At 42.8% G+C, this 18,016-nt stretch overlaps 1 protein-coding gene across 2 annotated transcripts in view; it reads left to right on the top strand.

The window, feature by feature from the left end:
* The window catches only part of lss (lanosterol synthase (2,3-oxidosqualene-lanosterol cyclase)), a 104,917-nt gene that overhangs the window by 13,465 nt on the left and 73,436 nt on the right, over positions 1–18,016 (top strand). For both annotated transcript variants that reach the window (XM_060827704.1, XM_060827705.1), the window contains 5 exons: positions 3,702–3,837; positions 5,349–5,457; positions 8,450–8,568; positions 12,651–12,748; positions 16,124–16,151. In XM_060827704.1, coding sequence (XP_060683687.1) covers positions 3,702–3,837; positions 5,349–5,457; positions 8,450–8,568; positions 12,651–12,748; positions 16,124–16,151 — 490 coding nt within the window. The remainder of the gene's footprint in view (positions 1–3,701; positions 3,838–5,348; positions 5,458–8,449; positions 8,569–12,650; positions 12,749–16,123; positions 16,152–18,016) is intronic.

Below are 18,016 nucleotides of genomic sequence, written 5' to 3'. Positions count from 1 at the left end.
GGAAGGGAGAAGTGAATGTGCAAATGTTACGCCTTCTGCAATTGCTTGGAAAGAGGCCATGGGTTGCGTGAAGAAGTGTTAGAAATGATGGAGTGGACCAGAGTATCATGGAGGGATCACTCCCTGCAGAATGCCATCGGTGGAGGGGAGAGTGTTTGGTGGGTGATATCTTGCTGGAAGTGGCTGAAATGGCAGAAGATTGATCCCTTGAATACAGAGACCAGTGGAGTGAGAAATGAGGGTAAGGGGAAACCATACCGATGTTTTGGGAATGAGGGGAAAGATGAGAGATGGTTCGGGCACAGTTTAGGGCCATCAGTGAAGAGAAATCCTCGGATGAGGTAAAAGGCATGTCAGAGGGAGCCAGGTGGCATCATTGGAGCAAATGTGTCAGAAATGGAAAACTGGGAAGATGGAATGGAATCCTTTCTGGAAAAAGAGGAAGTGTAGTGAAGGAGTGATTGGATTTCTGATTGTTGTCAGTGGACGTCCGATCCTCAGAAATTGTAACAGTGCAGTCAAGGAAAGGAAGGAAAGTCAGGGACGGACCAGGTGAATGTGAGAGAAGGATTTTCCAGCATTCACCATATATTGCTATTATTTGATTGTCATGGAATTAGACTGTGAATTCAGATGACTCACCACGACCTTCTCAAGGGCAGTTGAAGGTGGGCATGAAATGCTGGACCGGCCCACACCTCATAAACAATATTTTTTAACAATTCATTGGTCCAATAGAAGAACCAGTTCAGACTGATTTACTGGAAAGGAGATCAGATTAAGGAGTGAAGTGGCAGTGGGTGATTATTCACAGTTTAATTCTGACTGGAAGTGAAGGGAGTGTGTCACATCCTGAAGCTTGAAAAAAGAGAAGCTTGAACAAATCTTGGTTTGAAAAGATATGTCCTAAATATGGGGAAAATGGTAGAAAATGAAACTCGCACCAAAACGTATTTTTTTTAAAAAATTGCATCAAAACCCACCTTTGATCAAATTTCTGGCCTTGTTGTGCATGTCTCTGCCTGGTGTCTGTTGTCATCGTGTGTAGTTTTGAATCAGTAGATGTAGGTGTAGGCCATTCAGCCCGTCAGGTTTTCACAACTGTTCAATAAAATCACTGCTACTCTGACTATGGACCATTCTCAGGCTGTGCCTAGTGGGGTATTGGAGGGATCACGACTTAGGCCTGCATTTTCGTAAGATGTAACCAATAACTTGGAGGCACGGTGGCTCAGTGGTTAGCGTTGCTGCCAGGGACGTAGGTTCAATTCCAGATGTGGGTAACTCTGTGTGAGTTTGCAAATTCTCCCTGTGTCTGTGCAGGTTTCTGCTGGAAGCACTGGTTTCTCCCACAGTCCAAAGATTTGTAGGTTATGTGGGTTGGCATTCTAATAGCCCCTTAGTGTCGAGGGATATGCAGGTTAAGTGTGTTAACCGTGGTAAATGTGGAGTTACAGGGATAGGGTGGAGGCCTGGGTCTGGACGAATGCTGGGTTGGTGAGTACCCAATGGGCTGAATGGCCTCTTTTTGCACTGTAAGGATTCTATGACTGTATATGATACTTGCAAATTTGTAGATGATGCACAAAATGTTTTCAGTAAGATTTGGACAGATTTAGTGAATGGGCCACAACATAGCAGATGGAATGTAATGTGGAAAAATGTGGACATTATCCACTTTAGTAGGAGGAGCAGATATGTAGGGTATTTCTTATATGTTAAAAGGTTGAAAAGTGTAGACATGGAAAGGCACTGTGGTGTCCTCCTCAATAAATCACTGAAAACTATCATGAAGGTGCAGCAAGTTGTTCAAAAGGGCAAATAGAGTGTTAGCCTTTATTACAAGAAGATTTGGGTACAGGAATAGTCTTGCTTCAGTTGTATCAGAGCTTGGTGAGACTGCCTCTGTGGTACAGTGTGTGGTTTTGGTTTCTTTATCTCAGGGGAGATATTATTGCAATGTAGGGAGTGCGATGAAGTTTCACCAGAGATGCTGGGACTGAGCTATGAAGAGAGATTGGGCAAACTGGGTCTATATGGCATAAATAGAGAACTGGTTGGCAGATAGTAAACAAAGAGTAGGAATAAATGGTTTTTTGTTTGAGTGGCAATCGGTGACTAGTGGGGTACTGCAAGTATCAATACTAGGACCCCAGCTGTTCACAATATATATGAATGATGGAATTCAAATTCACAGATAACAGAGCAGGATGAGAGGGTAAACTGTGGAGAAGATGTAATTTTGTAATTGTTGTAATTTTGACAAGTTTGGTGAATGAACAAATGTGTAGCAGATGAAATGTAACGTGAATAACACAGAGTCATGAGCCAGTGGAATTCTCTGCCACAATGAGTGTTTTCAGGAAGGTGTCAAATATAGTTTTTGGGGATAAAAGGTTCAAAGGGTAAAGGGAGAAAGTGGGAAAGGGGTACTGAGCTTTATGCTCAGCTGTAATCATGTTGAATAATGGACAGGCTTGAAGGGCTAAGTGGCCTCCTCCTGTTCCAATTTTCAATGCTTCCTTTTTTATATGAATGAGGAGTGATCTCTTTTGAACTTACAGAACACTTAAAGGAATAAGCAGGTAAGATACCGGTAAGATATTTCATTTGATTGGGGTGTCCAGAATCAGGAATCATTATTTGAAGATAAGGGGGATAGCGTTTTGACTGAGATGAGAAGAATTTTCTTTCACTTTGAGTGTTGCAAACTCAGAAATTCTGTACCACAGAAGGGCACAGAGACTGAGCCCTTGAGTATGTTTAACGTAGAGATTGACAGATTTCTGATTACTAATGGTGTGCAGGTTTATGGGGATGAGGTGGGTAAAAGGCACAGAAGTGTCCGAGGAACCATGATCATTTTAAATGGCCAGGCAGCTTGATGGGCTGAATGACATTCCTGTTCCTAAGATCTTAACCCCGCTTCCCTGTCTGCGCCCCAATCACCTTTGTTACCCTTGTAGATTGAAAATAATTCTACAAACCAATGACTCTCAGAGAGGAAATTTCTCCTCGTCTCCATCTTAAATCATTTTGAAATTGTGGCCACTAGTTCCAGATCCTCTCATAAGAGGAAATATCCTCTCAATATTCACCTTGCCGGTTCTGCTCATCATCTTATGCTCTATTAAGATCACTTCTCTCTCTTCTAATGTTATTAATTTCTTTGTGCGTGCAGGAACCTGTCCCCGTCCTATTATCTGGGCTGCTGCCTGACATCACTTTGCTGTTTGTCTGCAGTCTTGATTGAAGAGTGGGATGTAGTGCTGAGATACTAAAAGCTGGACAATGTTGGTCTTTCATACAGCTTTGCAAGGCTTTGCTTCGAGGGCGGCATGGTGGCTCAGTGGTTAGCACTGCTGCCTCACAGCACCAGGGACCCGGGTTCGATTCCAGCCTTGGGCTACTGTGTGTGTGTGTGTGTGTGTGTGTGTGTAGTTTGCACATTCTCCCTGTGTCTGCGTGGGTTTCCTCCAGGTGCTCTGGTTTCCTCCCACAGTCCAAAGATGTGCAGGTCAGGTGAATTGGCCATTCTAAATTGCCCATAATGTTAGGTGCATTAGTCAGAGGGAATTGGGTCTGGATGGGTTACTCTTCAGAGGGTTGGTGTGCACTTTTTGGGCCGAAGGGCGCGTTTCCACACTGCAGGGAATCTAACCTAATCATTACTGAGTTTCTGTGTTGTAATTCTGTGTCAGGCTCTTCCCTCGATGGGTACCGGCTCACCCTTCCACCTTGTGGTGTCACTGTCGGCAGGTCTATCTCCCGATGAGTTACTGCTATGCCGTGCGGCTCACTGCACAGGAAGATGACCTCATTCTCAGCCTGCGACAGGTAGGAATCAACCACTCGGAATGCCTAGCGTTTTGAGCTGAGTTTGCATTTTCACAGTTGGGAAACTTGTATTGTTCAACTTCAAGCAGCAGATGTGGCTAGGTCTGGTCAGGCTTTTACTGCAAGGAGTAAGTATATATAGTCAGAATTTCAGAGTGTAGAATTAGTGAGCTCCATTCCATTGCTCTACGAAGTTGTACTTTGCAGGTGGCGAGGAGGAGTTTGGTGAGGGTAAAGATGAAAACCTTAGTCTCCATCCCTGGCCTGTGCTGTCTCGTCTCTCTGGAGTGGAGAATTCTGTTGGTTTGGGATCTGGAGAGGCCACAAAATGTGCAGTCAGAATCAGCAATTAGACCCACATGGTGACAGACACCACATGGAGAGATACTGAGCGATATCACCAGAGTGCAGGAAGATATCAGGATCCATCATATCTCTATCTATGATGGATGGAGAGTGATGAGGGGGTGTCATGGGGGCTGGGGCTGGGGCAGGGGGAGTGGTGAGTGTAATATGTTTGGGTGGAGGCAAGGGAGGTGTGAAAGAGGGGTGGGATGGGGTGGTAATGAGCAAGAAAGGATGGGAAGGGTTAGGAGTGAGAGGCATTGGTGGAGGAGTGAGGATGGTGTTGGTGGATGGGATGTTGGTGAGAGGGAACGGGGTCCCTGCCGTGTCTGAGAATGAAGAGTGACATTTAACTGTTTCTGCCTCATCTCCATTGCAAACAAAGGCCTGAGCATCATCTTCTCATGCTGTGTAATTTGATGTCCTTTTTTGTAAGTCTGGCTTCTTGCTGCTTGCTTCCTGATGAATGTAAGGTGAACAGCTTAGGAAAGTGGCCCAGGGTTGACCTGCTGGGATCCTCCAAATAGTCCAGCCTCCTATGAAGGTCTGTTTCAGAGTGATAGGAATTGGGAAGTTTGCTTGTCAGCTGGCTATAGACTAGCACGCAGTTGAAATTTCCATGGTTTTCACTATTGTCACCTGAACTCAGTTTTCCAAACGTGGTTGTGTTCCTAAGGAGAGTATGCATGCCCTCTGTACTGGGCTATCAGACATTCCACTCACATGAGCTTTCCTTGTGTTCTTCATACCCTCCTGAGAAAATTATCTGTCATTCACATTATTGCCAATTTCCTGCTATTTTGAACAAATACCTGGTGTCAGAGCATATTCAAATGCCAGAATAGGACAGGGATGAGATGGAGGAGATGCCTTGGAAGAGGGAGACTTCAACCTCAGAATTTAATTCGACCCCAATCTGTGTTTTATGTTATTGTTACTGCAATGATATTGTGATTATGCTGTAAGATTTGTGTGCACCTTGTTGAAATCTGAGGCAGTATAGAGGTGAAATTCTGAACTTTCTGCAGCCGGAACTGTACCCTATCAATGAGAAAATCTTTTTTTTAGCACGAGTCCCACGTTTGTACTTTTACACATCATTGCTGTCAATTCTCATGTAGCAGTAAAGATTGCCTTGCCACATTCTAACTTTGGTTTTGCTTCAGGAGCTCTATGTTCAGGACTACAGCTCCATTGACTGGCCTGCCCAGAGAAACAATGTGGCGGCAAGTGACCTGTACACCCCACACAGCCAGCTTCTCACCATCGCATACGGTATGTAGAGGAGAGTGAAAACGATTTGTGTTTGCATGTTTTAGAGGCTGAGGTAGAATGGTCATCAGTCAAATGTGACTCCAAAAGAGTAATTCTGAAGTAAGTGCTCTAGACTGAAGAGTCTCCAGCTAGACCACTGACCAGTCCAGGCAGATAAAGTTTTTATCAAAAGCACTTTTGACTTTTCTTTCAAGAGGACAACAAGTATTATGACCCAGGGATAACAAGCCAAACCAAATCCACCTTACTATCATTGGATTATGAAGACTGTAACTTTTTTTTTAGATTAGATTACTTACAGTGTGGAAACAGGCCCTTCAGCCCAACAAGTCCACACCGACCCGCCGAAGCGCAACCCACCCATACCCCTACGTTTATCCCTTTACCTAACACTACAGGCAATTTAGCATGGCCAATTCACCTGACCTGCACATCTTTGGACTGTGGGAGGAAACCGGAGCACCCGGAGGAAACCCACGCAGACACAGGGAGAATGTGCAAACTCCACACAGTCAGTCGCCTGAGTCAGGAATTGAACCCGGGTCTCTGGCGCTGTGAGGCAGCAGTGCTAACCACTGTGCCACCGTGCCTTTAGTAGGACACAGCTAAACAGCAAAGTAATCTAATTAATATCTATGATTTGAACTCAATCTTATGATCAAAGACCATAACCCCCACTCTCACAGGCAGAGTTTTGGATACAGTTAAGAGATAAGTTAAAAATGAAATAAAAGAATTCTGTTTGTCAGATGCTGAATGCCATGCTGACACACAAACCTTGGATAATGCGTTGTTCACAGGCACATAACTGCGTACCTAATTTTGAAGTTGCTGGTGAATGTAAACAGATTAAGTAAACTTTCAGAAGTATTTATTTATTTCTTATGAATTCTTTTCTTTTCTCAGAATAACAGTTTGTTAACTGGATGGGAAACAGGAGAGAGTAAAACATACAACAGTGTCCTGAAGTTTCCAAAGCTGGTTTTCTTTTTTTTTAAAAAATCAGTATTCGCTGTAGTTGGCTGGTTAGCAACAGGTCTGGCTTGATTGACCAACTCAACATTCTCCATACCAACCCAGGGCATGGCAACACACAGCATGATAAATTATCCACAGTATTCCTTCGATAGTATATTTCATTATTTTCCAGGCTAGTCACCAACAGCAAAAGTCTGCATTGTTTTTTTTTCCTTTTTTTAAAACATGCAGCTGTTCAAAGTTCAACTTATAGTTCCACTAAAAACAATGATAAAAATAAAAGTAGTGAGGGCCTCTATGCAAGAATGGATGTTATGTCAAAGTTATAGAAAAACTCTGGAAGACGCCATCCAAAGCTCCGTGTTCAGTCTTGGATTACCACACCTCTGAAAGGATAAAATAGCATGGGCTTTTTTTTTGGAGGGGAAAGGGGTTACAATGCTGTCCAATACTGAAATTCCCAGGAATGAAAGCAAGGCTAACCAGGTTAAATTATGACAAGAGATTGCATCGACGAGGCTTACGTTCCTTGAGTATAGAAGATTAAAGTTGATTACTTTAGGGATTTGATGACATCGACAGAGAAACTATTTCCACTGCTGTGAATCCAGACCTTATTCAGGGTAGATCATCCAGAGGTGATACAAGAAAGCACTTTTATATGCAGAGGCTGTGGATTCATGTGGGTTCTGCCCCTGATAAATGTCATGTATGAGCGACACGGTTGCTCAGTGGTTAGCACTACTGCCTCAGCGCCAAGGGCACAGGTTCAGTTCCAGCTATCAGTCTGGAGTTTGTACATGTTTCTCGTGTCTGCATGGGCTTTCTCTGGGTGCTCCAGTTTCCTCCCACAGACCAAAGATGTACAAGTTGGGTGGACTGGCTCTGCCAAATTGCACATAGTGTCCAGGGATGTGCAGGTTTGCCGTGGGAAATGCAGGGTTATGGGGATTGGGGCGGGGGGTATTCTGGGTGGAATGCTTTTCAGAATTCAGTGTGAACTCGATGGGCAAGTCTATTGTGGGCAGAAGGAGGAGAATCCTTGATCTGGAAAGCTTTAGGAGGGGGTGAGGACGTATGTGATGGCACGGAGGAAGGTTGCCTGGTGACATCTGAGAAAGTGTCTGTCTGTAGCTGCTAGCCTCATTGGAATCTTTAACAGTCCAACCTATTCACCGTTCAGTTCTACATGACCTGAAACCAGAGTTGGGGTGGCATTTATAATTCAAAATATTTTAACCTCTCATCCAACCCCAACCTACCCATTTTCAAGATTATTGTTCCCATCACAGGAGCCTGTCTTCTGTGATTCCGAGGATGTCTTGAATTCTGGTATTCTATGAATTGATTCTCTTTAATCACATTGCCTGATGTCAAATGATGGAATTTGATGTTGTATTATTGTTTGAGGTGTGTACTAAATGTTTCTCCTGTGGACCTAGTCCAGTTAGGTGGTTTTGACTTGGGGGAGGTGAGGTGTAACAACAGTGGGGGCTTTACACTGCTTTCTATTGATACTGAGGCCAGAATATATCATGTTGCTCGTCGATGAATGGAAATCCATCAAAACTCTGCTTCTAAATGAATAAACAGTTGTGTCTTATTGAGATGTGACTGGAATTGTTGTATTTGACAATGCCTGGTTTCACATATCCTAAAACCATAACAGTTATATAACGGATCGCAGTAATTACATTCAGCTTACATTTTGTTTTGTTCAATTCGAACAGAATATGTCCTACAGAATATGATTCCTAGCTTCTCACTGAGTGTCCCCACCAATGATGGCATCATGTTGGGTCAAAGAAGTGAACAGCACCAAATCTGTGTTGCTGAAGTGGGAGAAGCTTTCCTCTGTTTTAGTTTAAAGCAGAGTGTTCCCAAGTACCTTTTCAGCCCTGTCTCCATCTGTCCTCCCCAAATACAGATGTGTTAAGTGGCCTGTTTCTTAACGAAAGTTCCATAACACTGAGATTTACAATAAGATTTAAATGTACCATTGCCTCATTTGCAGCTTTTCTGAACATGTATGAGGATCACCACAGCACCAGTCTGAGGAAGAAGGCAGTCACAGAACTCTATGACCACATCGTAGCTGACGACAAATTCACAAAGTGCATTAGCATCGGACCAGTATGTGTTTGTTTCAAAGTATTTAATTGTGATGTAATACTGCAGCCATTAGTTTTTATGAAGGCAGTACATTTGTTCAAGGTTGATCTTGCTCTAACTGTTTTGCTATTTGCTTTCGATAACTATAGAAACTTTATCCAAACTATGTATTCTGGATGTTTAACTATCATTGTTTATTACCAGTAATTGAGTTAGTAAATTATGAAGGAGAGAACTGGAATGAATGGGAAACTGGCTGATTATGCCATAAATTAAGGAAATGTTAGAATAATCAAGGTTCCCTTTTGACTTCGGACCAAAAGATGTTGTAGACACTGAGGAGAGCAGTAACAAACATCGGGATAAATTCTCCCTGGATGTAATGTTGCAAATTGAGCTTTAACAATACAACACAAGTTTATTATACAAAAGAAATGAAAATTCAAAATAGGATAAACCAAAGTATTTATATATAATGCATATTTTAAAGATTTTGAAACACATGAGAAAGTTCTCTCACTAAGGGCATTGCGGGTTAGCTGACAGAACATGGATTGCAGTAGCTCACGAAGGCGACTCACCTCCACCTTGTCAAGGGCAACTATAGTCATGCAATAAATGCTGACCAGCCAATGACGCCCATGTCCCGTGAGTGAATTTGAAGAAATGAATGGACGTCTCCATCTGTTTATTTGTTAAAAGGATGTGGACATCACTGGGTCACTATTTATTATCCAAGGAACAGGAGATTCGACGTTTCGGGCATAAGCCCTTCTTCAAGAATCAGAGGAGATGACCTGGGGTGTGCAGTGAGAGAGGGACTCACTGAAATCCTTGTAGAGGGAGGAAGAGAGCTTCTTCAAGGAAGGCATCCTTGCAAGAGGATTCGCAGTAGGTTAAAATCTTCAAGGAGAAAGTGAGGTCTGCAGATGCTGGAGATCAGAGCTGAAAATGTGTTGCTGGAAAAGCACAGCAGGTCAGGTAGCATCCAAGGAACAGAAGATTCAAAGTTTCGGGCATAAGCCCTTCTTCAGGAAAGGTTTCGGGCTTATACCAGAAACGTCGAATCTCCTGTTCCTTGGATGCTGCCTGACCTGCTGCGCTTTTCCAGCAACACATTTTCAGCTCTGATCTCCAGCATCTGCAGACCTCACTTTCTCCACTACTTATTATCCACTTGAACTCAGTGGCTTACCAAGGCCATTTTAGAGGGCATATTCCTCAGATAAAAGCACAGCTAGCTTGCAGTGCAACAGCTTAAACATCAAAACTGAAAGAACAGATGGGTTTGTTTTTGTGCTCCAAAGTCTGTCAATCAGATAATTCCAGGAGTAGGTTTCCTATGTTTTCTTTAATGGGGTGAGGTTGGGATTTGGGCTGTGACTGTGCTGCTCGCCGATGGGTCATGATTCTTCTGAGTCTCTTTTGTCATGATCAGCCAACTCCATGTGGGGCCTGACTGCTGTGCTAGCGGAAGGAGTTGCACTGGACAAGGTGGGAGTGCTGCTGCTGCTTGTGAGCAGGCTAACTGCACTCCCAACTCTCACCAGCATACGTTTCTGAGGCCAGACATCCCTATGTCATGTCCTACCTTCCCTTTATAGAGGATACCGGAATCAATTGTAATTGGCAAGGAACCAAGCTCTGGAGGAGACACTGATGAAATGGACAGACTTGGAGCAGATTAAATTCAATGCAGGGCAGTGCATTTGGTTGGAAGGAGAAGTAGAGGCAATATAAACCTAACAAATCTGCTTCTATTATTGTGTAAGCATGATAGGACAAATTACTTCTGTGAATCTCTGCTTTCTGCAATTCTAAAGAATTCTTTGAGGGTGGCAGGATGAGTTGAGGAGAGTGTTACAAAAGCACAAAGAGTCCAAAGTTCTATAAACAGAGATGTAGTGTACAACAACTAGAAAGTATTGCTAATCCTACCTGAAGCTTCAGGTAAGCCTGTGTCTGTTTCTGGGCTCCACACTTTGGGAAGGATGTCAAGATGTCAAAGCGTTGGAAAGGCTGACAAGGAAACTTAGTAAATTAGGATCTGAACGAAAGTGAGTAATTTGGAGAAATCATTGAAACTGGAATCGTGTTCTTTAGAGCAAGGAAAGTTAAAGGGAAGGCTTTTAATCATGAAGGGTTTTGATAGAGAAAGTAAACAGAAATTGATTTGTAGCCCTAAGGGAAAAGACCAGGCCTCATTTATTAGCCCTTTCAAAGATCTGATGGGCTGAATGGCATATGATCGTAATTTATTGTTTTATATACAAAAGACAGCCCAGAGGAGGATTTCTAGGTGTGGAGGCACTGACTTATGAGGAGAGGTTGAGTCAGTTGGCATTATATTCATTGGAATTTAGAAGAATGAATGGTGACCTTGTTGAAATATACAAGATTCTTAGAGGGTAGGTGCAGAAATGTTTCCCTTGTGGGAGAGTCTGGAACCATAGGACATAATCTCAGAATAAAAGGTTACCCATTTAAGACAGAGATGAAGAATAATTTCTCCTCTGTCTCAGAGGGTCATGAGTCTGTGGAATTCTTTGCCGCCAAGGGCTGATTAGACTTGATTACTAAGTAGATTCAAGGTTTAGATGGGCCGACGTTTAGTTAGTGAGGAAATGGAGGGTTATGGGGAAAAGGCAGGAAAGTGTATCCGAAGATTGTCACATCAGCCATGATCTCATTGAATGGCACAGCTGACTAAATGCAGACCCTATTTCTGCTCCTGTGTCTTATAGTCTTTTAATTGTGAGATACAGTTAAAATTTTCTAGTTTTTTTTTAAAAGCATGAAATGGGTAAATAGGTTGCCAGTGTTAATGTCACTATTGTAGCTGGGGAAAGAACTTAGTTGAATCTGTTCCAAGTCAAGGGAATCTCCTAGCAACAAGTGTGCCATCAATCAAGGTGCATGTCAATCATATCGAAATATTGTCAGAGGCTACAATCCAGGAAGTAAAGAGTAAAAGAGTAGTTAACATTTACTTACATTGTGCAGATACCATAAGTGTTTTTTAAATCTTTGTTGAGCAATTTGATATTTTTCTAATATTAGATGAATTTTTAAGGCACTAAGTTTGGAATTCTGAACTTCCTACACTGCTTATAAGCCCAGTTATACCTCTCACAACCATCTGTCACTTTTCAAGGATCTTTACAGTGAAACTGGCTAAGTTCTTGTCATAGAGTCATACAGCACAGAAACAGACACTTTGGTCCAACAAGTCCATATGAACATAACCCCAAACTAAACTAGTCCCCCCTGCCTGCTCCTGGCCCATATCCCTCCAAAACTTTCCTATTCACCGTTTATCCAAATGTCTTTTAAATGTTATAATTGTACCCACATTCACAACTTCCTTAGGAAGTTCATTTCACATACAAATCACCCTCTGTGTAAAAACAAAAGTTGCCCCTCGTGTCATTTTTAAATCTCTCTCATCTCACCTTAAAAATGTGTCCACCGACTTGAAATCCCCTAGACTTGAAAAGACATTACCATTAACTCTACCTATACCCTCCATTATTTTATAAACTTCTATAAGGTTATTTCTTAACTTCATACACTGCAGTGAAAAAGGTACCAGCCTATCTAGCTTTTCTTTATAACTCAAACCTTCCATATTTGGCAAAATCGTGATCAATGTCTTCTGAATCTTCTCGTGTAACTAGGTGACCAGAAGTGGACACAGTATTCCAGAAGAGGCCTCACCTTTTGTCATTTCAGTGATTTCTAATTACAGATTAAAAGTAGTGCAACTGCGCATTTCTGGATAAGTGCTAATCGCTGACAGTAATTCCTGGATTTCTGCATATGTACATATTCAGAGGAGTGATGACAGTGTCAAATCAGTGCAACAGTAAAATCTGGTCCTTTTGTAATCCTTCCTTACCACTGATGTATGGCACTTGTGTACATTGAATGCTTATCTCAAAAGCAGTAGTCCCAACAGTGGCCACTGTATTGTGAGTGTGCAGTGCTAATGCTGTTGGCAAGATGTACATGTTGCTGCCAGTATTGACGTGGTAATGGGACTGCAGAGCTAAAGTGGAGACCTCCAGAATTTATTTTTATGTATGATTCTATTTGTCTTTTAGATTTCCAAAACCATCAACATGTTAGTTCGCTGGTATATGGAGGGTCATGAGGGCCCTGCTTTCCAGGAACATGTTTCTCGTATCCCAGACTATCTCTGGTAAGTCATTTGTCCAGACTCATTGGGGTTGAGATGGTAAAGACCAACTAGGTTTAATTTGAGAATGGGGGCACATCACAAACTGTTACTTTCTCGCGTTGTTAGTGCTGTCTATACTGAAGTTTATCTGCATGTTTTCATTTTGTCATTGTCTGCTCCATTTTCTTGCTTTGCAATCCTGATGAAATGCATTTCAAATCAATGAAGAGACGTTGTTGTTGAGATGTTTCTACATGTTGGTGACTGAATGACAAAAGAAGTTAGGACAATTTGAAGAAACTATAATATTCTCATCATGGATTGCTCTGATTTGATTGTCTAATGTTTACCTTCTTAGGTAATGCACATGCTCGGATAAGAATTGTCATTCATTTTGATCCCTTTCCCAAAAATTATGCCCCTCAAAAGTGTTATTTTATGATTAATTAGACTCCATCATTAAGAAGTGAATCAGGTATGATTATGATTGGCTATAGAGAAATAGAAATGTTCTAATGTGTGTGGGGGGGTGGATAGAGATGTGTTGCATATTGAAGCTCACTTTACGAATGTAGTCTTTGTCTGTTTGTTATAACGATTTCCAAAAGCATAGCACATAGCAGCATATTAATATCCCATTAGTTGATTTGTTTACTTTGTAGTGTTTAGGAATGAACACAGCAAGGTTGATTCATGTAGTTTCTTGATGCTTTACCCAGAATTTTGGAACCCCGTTGTGGGAGCACCATAGGAAATGTGGGGCTTTGCTAGGGAAGGTCTGCTACATTGCCTTCAGCGGGGGAAACTAGGGATGGGCAATAAAATGTCACACGCTGAATGATAACTGCATCCTCTGAACAATTTTTTGAAAGGTTGCATTCATACTACTGGATGCAGTCTCCGACAACCATTTCAACCTGAAGTCTATCACAGTGATTATGTTGACTTCTGCAATCTCACACCAGGGTACCCTTCATGTCAGATGTGGATCTGTTTACGGGGCAACATAATTGGATATCAGAACGCAAATGTAGACTATACCTACATGCCTGTTAGGAAGCGATAAACAATTGCATTCCAGACTGATGACCTTCTGTTGGAACGCGGTCCAACAGGGCTCGTAACCATTGTCAGAGAAGCTCCCATTCAGTCAAGATGGCTTTTTCATGCCTCCCAAAGTCTCCTCAACAAACTTAGCCTGTTAATGAGCCTAACTGATATCCTAACACTGCCAGCCCCTCCTGACCTCTGTCTTGCTCATGGGAGATTTCATCACTTTGTGTGACTTTCACAGGTTATCTTTCATGGCTAAGTAAGGCAGGATGCACCAAATGCAGACCATTCATTCTTACAGGTGCTGCCAGCCCTATATTTCCAGCATTCTCATTATTTTGCTGCATAATTATTTTGATTGGGGCAGTACGGTGGCTCAGTGGTGAGCATTGCTGCCTGAGACCCGGTTCAGTTCCAGCCTCAGGCGACTGTCTGTGTGGAATTTGCACATTCTCCCTGTGTCAGGATGACTTTCCTTCAGTGCTCCAGTTTCTTCCCATAATCCAAAGATGTGCAGATTAGGTGGATTGGCCATGCTAAATTACCCATAGTGTCCAGGGATGTGCAAGTTCAGTGGATTAGCCATCGGAAATGCAGGGTTACAGGGGTAGGGTATGAGGGGTGGGTCTAGGTGGGATGCAGTTCGGAGGGGTCGGTGTTGTTTCAATGAGCTGAATGGCCTGCTTCTGCATTGTAGGAATTCTGTGATTCTATGCCTGAATCTTAATGTTACAGTCGCAATTGGCAATGCTAATGGATTCCAGCCTGATTGATGAAATAGAAATCAAGATATGCACTTTTTTCTTTGTGGAGAGACCGTCAGGTGTAGGAACAGAATTCGGCCATTCACCCATCGAGTCAGCTCCACCATTCGATGATGGCTGATATATTTCTCAACCCCATCCTCATGCTTTCTCCTCCTAATTTTTGATCTCCTTACCAATCAAGAATCCGTCTATCTCTGTCTTAAATGCACTCAATTACTTGGCCTCTGTAGCAATGAAATCCACAGGTTCACCACCGTCTGGCTGAAGAAATTCTTCCTTATCTCAGTTCTAAAGAGTCGTTTCTTTACCCTGAGGTTTTGCCCTGGAGTTCTAGTCTCTCTAATAATGGAAACATCTTCACCATGTCCACTGTGTCCAGGCCTCTCAGTATTCTGTCAGTCTCAATCAACTCCTGCCTCATCCTTCTAAACCCCATTGGGTACAGACCCAGAATCCTTAACTGCTCCTCATATGACTAGTCCTTCATCCTGGGATCATTCTTGTGAACCTCCTCTGAATTGTCACTAAAGACAGTACCTCCTTCCTTAGATGCAGGGCTCAAATGAAGTCTGACCAGAGCCTTGTATTTCTTCAGCAGTACATCTCTGCATTTGCTTTCTAGTCCTCTTGAAATAAATTTTAACATTGTATTTGCCTTCTTAACTGTCAACTGAACCCGCGTGTTAATTGTAAGTGAATCCTGAACTAAGACTCCAAAATCCCTTAATCCTTCAGATTTCCAAAGCCTTTCCCTTTTAGAAAATAGTCTTGCACCTGTGCACAACCTCACACTTTCTGACAATGTATTCCACTTCTTTGCCCACTCTCCCAGACTGCCCAAGTCTTTCTGCAGCCTTCCCGCTTCCTCAACATTACCTGCCCCATCACCTATCTTTGTGCCATCTGCAAATTAAGTAATACCTCCAGTTCCTTTGCCAGATCATTAATGTATCATGTGAATATTTATGGTCCCAAAATGGCCCTCAGAAGAACCTCACTAGTCACTGACTGCCATCCTGAAAAGACCCCTTTATCCCTGTTCTCTGCCAACAGCCAAACCTCTATCCATGCCAGTACCTTACCCCAAACACCATGGTCTCTTATTTTGTTTCGCAGTCTCCTATGTGACACTTTGTAAAAGGCCTTCTGAAAAGTCAAATAGATCATGTCCACCGGCTCTCCTTTGTCTAATTTATTTAATTCCCCCCTCAATAAATTGTTGAAGATTTGTTAGGCACGACCTCCCCTTAACAAAACTGTGCTGATTCAGCCCTGTTTTACCATGCGGAGAGAGTTTATTGACTTACTCATTCTTTGCCCCCTCATGCCAGCACAATGTTACAGTTTCTCCCAAATTTTATGTGCTCAGGTAATTAATATCCACTTCTTGTTTAAGCTTAACCTTAACAAAGATGTTAACCAGCCAAAACTGACCAGACAATAGTGAGCAATGTGTTATGAATTTTTGGGTATTGCAGATATTGCTGATGACCTTAACATTTCAACGATCACTTTACCATCATTCGAACAATCTCCAGATCTTTGCAATCTTATCATCTTAATGTTAATTTCACAGGCTTGGCCTTGATGGACTCAAGATGCAGGTAATCTGTTTCTAAATTCCTTTTTGACTTCATGGAACCCTGGAGGGGGAAGGGCTCTGATTCCAATACAGTGATCTGTGGGTTAGGAAAACTTGCAGCTCCCTGGTGCTGTTTTGCTGTCATATGATTTATGATATATTGAATGAGTAACATAACTCCTCTCGTTGCACTTCCTGCTGAGGTGACAGTGTCTACTTCTTGACGGGTTGTACCTGTACTGGAGGGGTACCAATATCCTGGGCAGGAGATTTGCTAGTGTTCTTTGGGACGATTTAAACTCATTTAGCAGGGGATAGGAACCGAAGCTACACATTAGAGGATGGGGTAGCTGGTGGAAAGCTAGAGACATTGTGCAGAGAGTCTGTGAGGAAGGATAGACAGTTGATAGGACAAAGTTGCAATCACTGTGATGGATTGAAGTGTGTTTTTACGCAAGAAATGTCAGGATTAAGGGTGACAAACTTAGTGAATAGATCAGTATTTGGAACTACTATGTTGTGGCCATTATGGAGACTTGGATATCATAGGGGCACTGAAAATGTGTTGCTGGAAAAGCGCAGCAGGTCAGGCAGCATCCAAGGAGCAGGAGAATTGATGTTTCGGGCATGAGCCCTTGTTCCTGAAGAAGGGCTCATGCCCGAAACGTCAATTCTCCTGCTCCTTGGATGCTGCCTGACCTGCTGCGCTTTTCCAGCAACACATTTTCAGCTCTGATCTCCAGCATCTGCAGTCCTCACTTTCTCCTAATATAGGGGCAGGACTGGTTGTTGGATGTTCCAGGGTTTAGATATTTCAAAATGAATAGGGACGGAGCCAGAAGAGGTGGGGGAGTGCATTGCTAATCAGGGGTAGTATCACCACTCCAGAAATGGAGGTCGTCAAAGAGGGTTTGTCTACTGAGTCTTTATGGGTAGAAGTCAGAAACAGGAATGGAGCAGGCATTTTATTGCAAGATTTCTACAGACTTCCCAATAGCAACAGAGACACGGAGGAGCGGATTGGGCAGCTGAATTTGGAAAGATGCTGAAATAACAGGGTTGCAGTCATGGGTGATTGAAACTTCCTTTGTGCAAATAGTTTGGATGGAGCAGACTTTGTCAGGTGTGTCCAGGAAGGTACCTATGTAGATAGGTCAACTAGAGGGGAGGCCATATTGGATTTGGTGCTTGGCACCGAATCAGGTCAGGTGTCAGATCGCTCAGTGGGAGAGCATTTCGGTGATAGTGATCACAACTCCCTGACCTTTACTATAGTCATGCAGAGGGATAGGAGCAGACAGTATGGGAAAATATTTAAATGGGAGAGGAGGAATTACATTACAATTAGGCAGAAACTGTGGAGCATAAGGAGAAAGTGGGACTGCAGATGCTGCAGGTCAGAGTCGCAAGTGTGTTGCTGGAAAAGCGCAACAGGTCAAGCAGCATTCAAGGAGCAGGAGACTCCACATTTCTGGCATTCCTGATGAAGGATTTATGCCTGAAACATCAATTCTCCTTCTCCTTGGATGCTGCCTGACCTGCTGCCTTCTTCCTGCACCACACTTCCGATACTGTGGAGCATACATTGGGAAGAGATACTCTCAGTGAAGTGCAGAACAGAAATGTGGAAGTTATTTAGGGAGCACTTGCTGCGAGTGCTGGATAGGTTTATCCCACTGAGACATGGAAGCGATGGTAGGGTGACAAGAGATGTGGAACATCTAGTCAAGAGGAAAAAGGAAGCTTACTTAATGTTGAGGAGGCAAGGATCAGACAGGGCTCTAGATGGTTACAAAGTAGCCAGGAAGGAACTGAAGAATGGACTTAGACGAGCTAGAACAGAGCATGAAAAAGCCATGACAGGTAGATGAAGGAAAACCCTAAGGC

This window comes from Hemiscyllium ocellatum, chromosome 7 (assembly GCF_020745735.1).
Source record: "Hemiscyllium ocellatum isolate sHemOce1 chromosome 7, sHemOce1.pat.X.cur, whole genome shotgun sequence".
Taxonomy (NCBI): domain Eukaryota; kingdom Metazoa; phylum Chordata; class Chondrichthyes; order Orectolobiformes; family Hemiscylliidae; genus Hemiscyllium; species Hemiscyllium ocellatum.
This window is presented reverse-complemented; position numbering and strand designations above follow the sequence as displayed.